The 10,085-nt window shown below is 69.8% G+C and overlaps 1 protein-coding gene across 1 annotated transcript; it reads right to left on the reverse strand.

Annotated features, from left to right (window-relative positions):
* Window positions 1-697: 697 nt before the first annotated feature.
* On the reverse strand, window positions 698-9,686 carry MYDGF (myeloid derived growth factor). Its single transcript, XM_070058682.1, has 6 exons — window positions 9,474-9,686; window positions 7,823-7,873; window positions 6,728-6,789; window positions 3,769-3,850; window positions 2,035-2,107; window positions 698-1,127 (listed from the first exon to the last, which is right to left on the reverse strand). Exons 1-6 carry the CDS (start codon window positions 9,639-9,641, stop codon window positions 1,048-1,050), a joined length of 516 nt encoding a protein of 171 aa, XP_069914783.1. The 5' UTR covers window positions 9,642-9,686; the 3' UTR covers window positions 698-1,047.
* Window positions 9,687-10,085: the final 399 nt, after the last annotated feature.

Consider the following 10,085-nt stretch of genomic DNA (forward strand, 5'->3'; position numbering starts at 1 on the left):
CGGCTGCACACTGCCCTGGCGCCCGTGGCGGGCGGATGGAGCCGGCTTGCCCAACCAGGGCAGGCTGGGACCCCGGGGTTCCCGCACGGGCAGTGGGGAGCGAACGGCCAGGTGGGCGGAGGCTCCCTCCCCTGTGGACACTTCGAGCAGGGCCCCAGGGCAGGTCTGCCCCCCCCCCCCCAGCCCTGGCCTCCAGCAGCTGTCCTGGCTCCCTGAGGCGAGATCAGCTCCCCGCCTGGGGGCCGAGAGGGGCCACGTCCCAGCAGGCCGCGGGGCTGGGCTGAAGGCACACAGCGAGGTGTGCGACCCCCGCGTGGCACCTCAGGGCCCGGGAGCCTCAGCATCCCGGACGAGGCTGGCCCGGCCCCTCCTGTCCCGCGTGGCTCCAGAACTCCCTTCCGCTCCCAGCCGCAGATCCGCACCCCTACGACAGCGACAGCGGGGCCGCGGTACCGGTGCCCCGCCCACCCTCTCCAGCGTGTGGGGGAGCAGAGAGACGCCTGCCCTGCTTCCCCATCCCACCCCTGCAGGAGAGGCCAGGCCCCGCCCTCTGAGTGGCAGGCCAGCTCTGGGAGCTGGGGGTGGGGGCTGCGGGGCGTCCTAGCCGGCCTGCAGGGCTCCCCAGGGGCTGCAGGGGCGGGAGTGCTGTCCCCAGCCCCTGTCCCCCTGCTGTGCCAGGCGGGCCCAGTCTGTGTGCTGGCTTTTTAAACGTTTTATTTTTTAAATACGAAAACATCTGCTCTCCTCCCAGTTCACGGGGAAGGAGGTCCCTGGGTGGCCGCAGATCCGGCCGCGAGGCGCAGGTTGCGGCCGCTGCCTCTCCGGGGCCTGGCCAAGTCCCACGCGGGGACGCAGGCCGGCTCAGGAAAAGCCGCGGCCGCCCTCCACCCGCCTCCCGCCTCCCGGTCTCCCCGGGGCTCACAGGAGCAGGGAGGGGTGGGGGGCAGGGCAGAAACCAGAGGCCCCGGTGGACCACGAGGCGGAGGGAGGGGAGCCCCCCTCCCGCTCCTCTGCACGGGGGAGGCCACGCAGCCCCGGGGCCGGGGTTCACAGCTCGCTGTGGGACGCCTTGGCCACGATCACCAGCTTGGACAGCTCGGCCTTGAACGCTCCGGGCCTGTGGGCCACTGCGGGAGACACGGGCGGTCAGGCCTGTGCCGGACCTCTCGGGGGACGAGGGAAGGCGGAGGGGCGTGCGGGGGCCGGGGGTGGGGGGAGGCGGCAGGGGGTGTGTCCTGAGCGGGGCACCCCGCCCCATCCCCCCCAGGGGCCGCAGCTCCAGGCCCGCCCGGCTCAGCTGCGAGCCTGCGTTTTCCGGCTCTTGGTTCTGGCCCCGGACAGGCAGAGCCCAGCCCTCTGCGGGCCTTCACGCTGAGGGCGGCTTCCCTCGGGGGGTGGAGACAGAGAGGTCCCACCTGCTGGGTCGCTCCCCCGGCTGGGTTAGGAGCCGGGTCTCCCGTGGGTGCCGGGCTCACGCCCTGGAGCCCTGCTCCCCTGGGTGCGCGTCGGCGGGAAGCCCGAGGCCGGCCCGGTGCTCACGGCGTCACAGCTCTGCCGTGTGGGGGACTCCGGGCTCACGCTTCCGCGGTGCTGGGACGGCTTCCGGCACGCGGCCGCTCCCTCCCTCCCCACGCTGTGGTCTGGACAGGGCTCAGGAGCGGGGGCGTCTGTGGGGGGTGGCGGGGACTGGACGCCTCCGGGGCCTCCCTGGCTTCCTCTGTGGTGCGGGAGCCCTCATGGCACCGCTCTGCACAAGGCACCGCTCTGCACACGGCACCGCTCTGCACACGGCACTGCTAGGCCCTCGCTGGAGACCAAGCCCATGACCCCGACCCGGGGTCTCTGCCCACAGCCTGTGGGCTGCCCCAGGGCCCTGATCACAGATGGGGGGCCCCGCCCTCAGTCCAGGGCGGAACAGCGGGCGCCCACCGGCCGCCGCTGCGGGGGCTGCAGCTGGAGTCCCGGCAAGGTCGCCCCAGTGCCCGCGGGGTTCCCTCGCTGTCCCCTCTGCCGGGTCTCACCCGAGGAACCCACCTGACGTCTTGGTCACTTCAAACTCCTCGCTTTTCAGGGGAACGTCGCTCTCTCTCTCGAAGGCAGCTTTGGACTGGAAGGAAGAGTGGGCGTTAGCAGCCGTCCACCTGCTCGCTCGCCACCCAGGGGCCGACACCGAGAGGCGCCGGCGGGCAGCGGACTCAGCAAGTTCATGGAGAAACAGAATCAAGAGGCTCATGGCTGGCGCCGCGGCGCGGGGGGCTGGGCGGCACTGCGACACCCGCGGCCCGCGTGCAGGGCCAGCTGGAGTCCCGGCTGCTTCCGCCGCGGCTCCCTGCTAATGCCGCCGGGAAGGCGGGAGACGGCCCAGGTGCTGGGCCCTGCACCCCCCCCGGGGGACCCGGATGGAGCTCCTGGCTCCTGCCTTGCCCGGCTCTCGCCTTTACGCCCACGGGTGGAGTGAACCAGCAGATGGAAGACCTCTCTCTCTCTCTGTTTCTCCCCATCACTCTGCCTTTCAAATAAATAAATAATTTTTAAAAGATAGCCTTATTTTGGGGGTAGAAACGTTTAAATCCACGAATGATTTGCTTTTTTAAAGATTTATTTATTTGAAAGGCAGAGCTACAGAGAGAGAGGGAGAGGGAGAGGGAGAGAGAGAGAGAGAGGTCTTCCATGTACTGGGTCACTCCCCAGATGGCTGTAACGGCCGGAGCTGGGCCGATTCGAAACCTGGAGCCAGGAGCTTCCTCCAGGTCTCCCACGCAGGTGCAGGGTCCAATATCTGGGCCGTCCTCCACTGCCCTCCCAGGCCACAGCAGGGAGCTGGCTGGGAGGTGGAGCAGCCGGGAGAGGAACAGGCGCCCCTGTGGGACGCCGGCACTGCAGGCTGCGGCCTCACCCGCTGCGTCACAGCGCCGGCCCCCATGAATGATTTTTTCATAACGCATTTTCCATGAAGTTTTTAAAGAGTGCATATGCATGGATTACGAAACAGTCTAATGTTTATTTATTTGAAAGGCAGAGAGGGCAGCGCTGTGGCGTAGCAGGTAAAGCCGCCGCCCGCAGCGCCGGCATCCCACATGGGCGCCGGTTCGAGTCCCGGCTGCTCCACTTCCCATCCAGCTCCCTGCTCTGGCCTGGGAAAGCAGAGGACGACGGCCAAGGGCTTCTGCTGGTTTTGGATCGGCCCAGCTCTGGCCACTGCGGTCGTTTAGGGAGTAAACAGTGGATAGAAACTCTCTCTGCCTCTGCCTCTCTGTAACTCGGCCTTTCAGATACATAAATAAATCTTAAATTAAAAAAAAAAAAAAAAAAGATCTCCCTCTCCCATCTGTTCATTCCCCAAATGCTGGCAGCGGCCAGGACTGGGCCCGGCTGAAGCCAGGAGCTCCATCTGGGTCTCCCACGCGGGTGCAGGGGCCCGAGTCTCTGGGCCGTCACTGCTGGAACCGGGCGCAGAGCCAAGACTGAAATCTGGGCACTCTGGGGGGAGCGTGCCCCTAACCCAGGCCAAGTCCCCGCCCCCAGCGGGTTCTGACCCAGACAGGGAGGGAGAGGTTCAGGCAGGCACCCCCCGCCTCGGTGGGGCCCCCGGCGCCGCCCAGGCTGCCAGCTCCACGTGGCCACGACCCCCCCAGTGAGGGCGCCCCAGCCCCCCTGCCAGTCCTGCTCTTGCCCCAAGGCTAGTTCTGCCCCAGGGGAGCTGTGGCCACCTTCGCCCTCCTCCCGCCCCCGTCACCCCCAGGCCTGTCCGCCCGCGCCCCCACTCACGTAGGCCATGCCGTACTCGATCTGGGCGCCCCGCACCTCGGCCTTGAACTGCGTGAAGTACAGATAGGACTTGCCCTGGGGCCTGCAGGAAAGGCGGGCGTGTCAGGAGGGGCCCGGGGCTCCGGGGGCTCCGGGGGGGACAGCCGGGCCCTCGGCCTCGCAGCCCCATCTGTGGGCTGGGGGCCCTCGCGTCCCTCTGAGCCCCTCCCACGGTCCTGGCCCTGCGGTGGGAGCAGGCGCCGTGTGCCCAGGGCCCAGGCGGGCGCCAATGTGGTGTCGCCGTGACGGCTTGGATGCAGCTCCTGGTTCCTGGCTCCGGCCTGGCCCGGCCCTGGCTATGTTGGGCATTTAGAGTGGACCAGCACGTGGTTCTCCCTCACTCTCCTACTCCCTCACGTTGCCTTTCAAGTAGAGGAAAGTAACATGAAGACAGGCATTAAAAGCAAGGTCGGAAGGCCCAGTGATTGGCGGCCACGTCCCACACAGGGGGCGGGGCCTGGGTGGAGCTCCGCCCTCTGATTGGCAGCCACGTCCCACATGGGGAGCCTGGGTGGAGCCCTGCCCAGTGATTGGCAGCCACGTCCCACATGGGGGGGGGTTGGGTGGAGCCCTGCCCAGTGATTGGCAGCCACGTCCCACATGGGGGAGGGGCCTGGGTGGAACCCTGCCCAGTGATTGGCGGCCACGTCCCACACGGGGGAGGGGCCTGGGTGGAGCTCCGCCCACTGATTGGCGGCCACGTCCCACACGGGGGGAGGGGCCTGGGTGGAGCTCCGCCCAGTGATTGGCAGCCACATCCCACATGGGGGAGGGGCCTGGGTGGAGCTCCGCCCACTGATTGACGGCCACGTCCCACACGGGGAGGGGGGCCTGGGTGGAGCCCCGCCCAGCTCTGGACTCCAGGTCCTGTCAAATGCAGCAGACCGGGGCTGTGGAGCTGCTTCTCTATTTTTCTAAAGGTTTATTGGAAGGGCAGAGTTATGAAGAGAAAGGGAGAGGGAGGGAGAGAGGTCTTCCATCCTCTGGTTCTCTCCCCAGTGTCTGTAATGGCCAGGGCCGGGCCAGGCCAGGAGCTCCGGCCGGGTCTCCAGCAGGTGCAGGGCCCCAGCACTCGCCCGTCCTCCACGGCTTTCCCAGGCCATGGCAGGGAGCTGCATCGGAAGTGGAGCAGCCGGGACGCGAACTGGCGCCCACGCGGGATGCCGGCGCCCCAGGCAGCGGCCATATCTGTCGTGCCGCGGTGATGCCCATTTCTCCATCCCCTGCGAGGCAGACGGGCCAAGAGGGGAACGCGGCGCGGTGGCGGGCACTGTCAGCGCATGGCTGGGATGGAGGGTGACCAGGGCGGCCGTCCCTGCGGGAGGCCCTGCAGGGTGCCCAGGGACCCCAGGTCGCGCTCCGGGTCTCCCAGCGTCTGGCAGGTGTGACCTCTGTGCGGGCGCTGCCCCGCCCCTGCAGGCTTCGGGCTGAGTCTCCTGGGGGAGCCCCCGCGCGCGCCGGGTGAGGGATTCAGGTTCAGGCCAAGCCCACCCCACTCTACAGGCTCTGCAGCTCGGGCCGTGGGGTTTCCTGAGGCCGGGAGGCCGCCCCCAGCCCCCCAGCTACTTAGCAGACACCTGCTGTGTGCAGACAGCAGGTCGGGGAGCGGTCCCTGCTCGTCTGCTAACCCCAGGGCCCCCAGGGCCTGCCCCGCGTGGGCACAGAGTAAACGCTCAGACACACGTGCTCTGTGGCGGAGTGCAGGGCGCAGAGCCAGGGCAGGCCACGGGACTGCGAGGCTCCGAGGCCCCTCCACACCAGAGGGCTGACCCCATCTCAAGGACAGGTACTCGGGAGGCCGGTGCCGGGGTGCAGCGCCTGCAGGGCCGGCATCCCCTATGGGCGCTGGTTCGAGTCCCGGCTGCTCCACTTCCAATCCAGCTCTCTGCTGTGGCCTGGGAGAGCAGTGGACGATGGCCCAAGTGCTTGGGCCCCTGCACCCACATGGGAGACCCGGATGGAGCTCCTGGCTCCTGGCTTTGGATAGGCCCAGCTCTGGCCATTGCGGCCATCTGGGGAGTGAACCAGAGGATGGAAGACCTCTCTCTCTCTCTGCCTTTCAAATCAATCAATATCTCTAAAAAAAAGAAAAGAAAAAAAAAAGGGCCAGTGCTGTGGCGCAGCGTGTAAAGCCACCATCTGCAGGGCCGGCATCCCCTATGGGCGCTGGTTCGAGTCCCGGCTGCTCCACTTCCGCTCCCGCTCAGCTGTGGCCTGGGAGAGCAGAGCAGGGGCCTCAGCCGCGTCTACTCGTGGCTGAAAGGGCAAGGGTGTGTTGTTTCCAAGGCCCCGTCCCCGCAGCCCGAACCCATCAGGCCCCACCTCCCAGTACCGCCGCACAGCAGGGCGCTTCTGGGGGACGTACTCACTCGGGCCCCGGCACCCCGACCCTGGAGCCCGTCCCCCGTGGGGCTTGGCCGCCGGTCCTCGTGCAAGGTCAACGCTCAGGTGGGCGAAGGGCCGCGCCTGCCCCTCCCGGGGTGCCTGCCGCTGGGTGCCCGGGCGCGCTGCCTGCAGCCTCATTCTCACGGCCTCACCCAGGTGGTGCAGCCACGTCACGTCCCCTCCTTAGAAGCCCTGCCTTGGCTACCGGGCCTGGTGGCTGTAGGGGCGCACGGGGTCGGGCCCGGGGTCCCGCGCCGGCGTGTTCCCGACGCCGGCTGCCTGCTCACGCAGGTGGCGTGTGCAGAGTGAGCTCAGAGTGGAAGGTCCCCCGTCTGTTTGCCTTTCACATGCGTGGCTTTTTTTTTTTTTTTTTTTTTTAAGATTTATTGACTTGAACGAGTTGGAGAAGAGAGGCAGAGGTGGGGGGGTCTTCCATCCGCTGGGTCACTCCCCAGATAGCCGCAGCTCCTCCTCCCAGGACACGCAGCCCAGGGGACCCCCCAGCCTGATCCCGCCCCCGCCGGCCGCCCGGTACCTCCAGATGGTGCAGGTGAAGTGCTGGTGGTCCTCGCTCGTCCCCAGGCTCATCTGCCACTGCTGTGGGGGCCAGACAGGCACGGTCGGACTCGGACGCCCCGCTCGCCCCGGGGGCTCCGGGCGGGCCCCACGCTGCACAGCCGTGCCTCCCGACACGGGGCCGGCCAGCCTGCGGTCCGGTGTGTCGGTGCCGGGGGACCCGCCCGCCCCACAGCCTGGCTCCCCATACTGAAACACGGGAAGGGCCGGGCCGCGCCGGTCCTGGCAAACAAGGCATGAGGGCGGTCGGGGAGCAGGAGCCGCCCAGAGGCCGGCGGGCCGAGGGCTTCACGGGGTGGGAGGGCGGGCCGTGCGGGGCCCAGCACAGAGGAGGCACCGCCTGGCCCGGTGTCGCACGTCTTGCTGTCCCCGGGCACCACGGGACGGTCGCCACGTGTGTGCATGCCACGCAAAGTAAAACAACCCCACTGCAGGGACGGGGAGGGGGTCCCATCTGCGTGGGCTCCAGGCCCCTGGGGCACTGACCCTCTGTCTCTCCCAGACACCCCAGGGTCCTGAGGGCACCCACGCAGGAGAGCCCTGAGGACCTGGTGCACGGGGGTCCTGTCTGCCTGCCCCTGGAACGCGGCCACAGGTAACCAGGGAGTGAAGGGTGCATGGGGGTCCTGTCTGCCTGCCCCGGAACGCGGCCACAGGCACCCAGGGAGTGAAGGGTGCATGGGGGTCCTGTCTGCCTGCCCCAGAACGCGGCCACAGGCGCCCAGGGAGTGAAGGGTGCACGGGGGTCCTGTCTGCCTGCCCCGGAACGCAGCCCGGCCCAGGGAGTGAAGGGTGCACGGAGGTCCTGTCTGCCTGCCCCGGAACGCGGCCACAGGCGCCCAGGGAGTGAAGGGTGCACGGAGGTCCTGTCTGCCTGCCCCGGAACGCAGCCACAGGCACCCAGGGAGTGAAGGGTGCACGGGGGTCCTGTCTGCCTGCCCCGGAACGCGGCCCGGCCCAGGGAGTGAAGGGTGCACGGGGGTCCTGTCTGCCTGCCCCGGAACGCGGCCACAGGCGCCCAGGGAGGGGCTCGCCCCCCCGCCCCCCCACTCACCTCGTTGGTGCCTCCCTGGGCTGCGTAGGTGAACGCACAGGCGTACCTGCCCTGGGGGAGAGAAGGGCCAGGCTGGGAGGGGGGGCTGGAGAGCCGCACCTGGAGCGTCCTGCCCCCCCCAGCACGACAGCCATGGGAGGGGCTCCCGCAGGCCACCTGGGCCCCTTGCCCCCCCCCCACCGGCCGTCAGCCAGGCACCGGGACCACTCGGCCTAGCAGGGAGGCAGCTGTCCCGGGCGGGACCAGGCCTGTGGTCCTCTCGGCCTCTGCGCGGTGGGGACACAGGAGCCGGAGCCCGGGCGCAGCGGCCAGCCATGCCCTGGACCCCCCGGCCCCGCCCCTGGGTCAGGAAGGGGGGAAGGTGACGGCTGGCCCCGCCCAGCCCCATCCCTTCCTCCCCTGCCCCCTCAGGCCTCGGGACCCTCCACTGGGCTCAGCCCTGTGCCCCACAACCCCTCCTCAGAGGGACGGTCTCCCGGGGGCCCCTCCTGTGACCCCGCCCCCAGAGCCCCGTGACCCCGCCCCCAGAGCACCTCCCCAGACCCCACCCTCAGAGCCCTGTGACCCCGCCCCCAGAGCCCTGTCAGACCCCACCCTCAGAACCCTGCGACCCCACCCCCAGAGCCCTGTCAGATCCTGCCCCAGAGTCCCTCCCCAGACCCCGCCCCCAGAGCCCTGTGACCCCGCCCCCAGAGCCCATCAGACCCCGCCCCCAGAGCCGTCAGACCCTGCCCCCAGAGCCCCTCCCCAGACCCCGCCCCCAGAGCCCTGTGACCCCACCCCCAGAGCCCTGTCAGACCCCGCCCCCAGAGCCCTGTCAGATCCCACCCTCAGAGCCCTGTCAGATCCCACCCAGAGCCCTGTGACCCCGCCCCCAGAGCCCTGTCAGACCCCGCCCCCAGAGCCCTGTCAGATCCCACCCTCAGAGCCCTGTCAGATCCCACCCAGAACCCTGTGACCCCACCCCCAGAGCCCGTCAGACCCCGCCCCCAGAGCCCTGTCAGATCCCGCCCCAGAGTCCCTCCCCAGACCCCGCCCCCAGAGCCCTGTGACCCCGCCCCCAGAGCCCGTCAGACCCTGCCCCCAGAGCCCCTCCCCAGACCCCGCCCCCAGAGCCCTGTGACCCCACCCCCAGAGCCCTGTGATCCCGCCCCCAGAGCCCTGTCAGACCCCGCCCCCAGAGCCCTGTCAGATCCCACCCTCAGAGCCCTGTCAGATCCCACCCTCAGAGCCCTGTGACCCCGCCCCCAGAGCCCTGTCAGACCCCGCCTCAGAGTCCCTCCCCAGACCCCGCCCTCAGTGCCCTGTGACCCCGCCCTCAGAGCCCCCATCAGACCCCGCCCCCAGAGCCCCTCCCCAGACCCCGCCCTCAGTGAGCTGCTCACCCACAAAAGCCCCCTCCCCACAAGCCCTACCCCAGACCCACCCAGCCCCTCACAGAGCCCCCTCCCCCCCACAGCCCGCCCCTCACAGAGACCCTCCCCAGACCCCGCCCCTCATAGAGCCCCCTCCCCAGACCCCGCCCCTAACGGACGCAGCCCCCTCCCCTCCCCCGCCCCTCGCGGACGCAGCCCCCTCCTCAGGCGCCGCCCTTAGATCCGCGGCCCCGCCCCGCCCTCCCCTCCGCTCCCCAGCGCGGCCGCGGACGCACCCCGGGGCCCACGTCCTGCGAGAAGGAGTGCACGACGCCGCCGGGGCGCACGTCGAACGCCACGGTGGTGGGCTCGGACACCGCCGCCGCCGTCCTCAGCGCCACGGCCGCCAGGAGCAACGCGGCCCAGCGGCCCGCGCCGCCGCCGCTCTCGCTGGGCGCCGCCATCTTGGGAACGCGTCTTCGGGGCCGGCGGGCGGACGGAGCGCGGCGAGGGACACGTGGGGCGTGCTCCGCGGGCCACGTCGGCGCCGGCGCGGCCACGTGACCGGCGCCCCGCCCCCGCCGCCGTCTCGGGGCCGCCGGAAGCGGGCGATCCCCGAGCGGCTGCGGAAGTGGCCGCGGGGTGGGTTTCTCGGGCGCTCGGTGGCGCGGCCCTTCCCGTTAGCTAGAGGGAGAGCGTGGGGAGACCGAAGCGCGACACCCGTCATGTGTGCTCTTTGTAGCTGAAGCGGGAGAAAGTGCAAGGACTTGAGCAAGTTCGTGGAGTGTGGGATTGCGCGGGGACGTGGAACCCGCGCGCCCCCGGGCTGCGCGCCCCCTCGCTGGACGTCGCGGCCGTGCGGAGGTGACCTCCACGTGGGGCCGCGGCCAAGCGCGAAAGGACTGCTT

The sequence above is a fragment of the Oryctolagus cuniculus genome, chromosome 16 (assembly GCF_964237555.1).
Source record: "Oryctolagus cuniculus chromosome 16, mOryCun1.1, whole genome shotgun sequence".
NCBI classification, from domain to species: Eukaryota; Metazoa; Chordata; class Mammalia; order Lagomorpha; family Leporidae; genus Oryctolagus; species Oryctolagus cuniculus.

Bases quoted from the DNA above. Each gene is read 5' to 3' on its own strand.
- MYDGF (XM_070058682.1), bottom strand. From the start codon at position 9,641: ATGGCGGCGCCCAGCGAGAGCGGCGGCGGCGCGGGCCGCTGGGCCGCG. The intron at 2,108-3,768 runs GTGAGTGGGGGC...TCTTCCTTCCAG, and splicing joins TCGAGTACGGCATGGCCTAC to TCCAAAGCTGCCTTCGAGAG. The intron at 1,128-2,034 runs GTGGGTTCCTCG...TGTCTCCCGCAG, and splicing joins TGAAGTGACCAAGACGTCAG to TGGCCCACAGGCCCGGAGCG.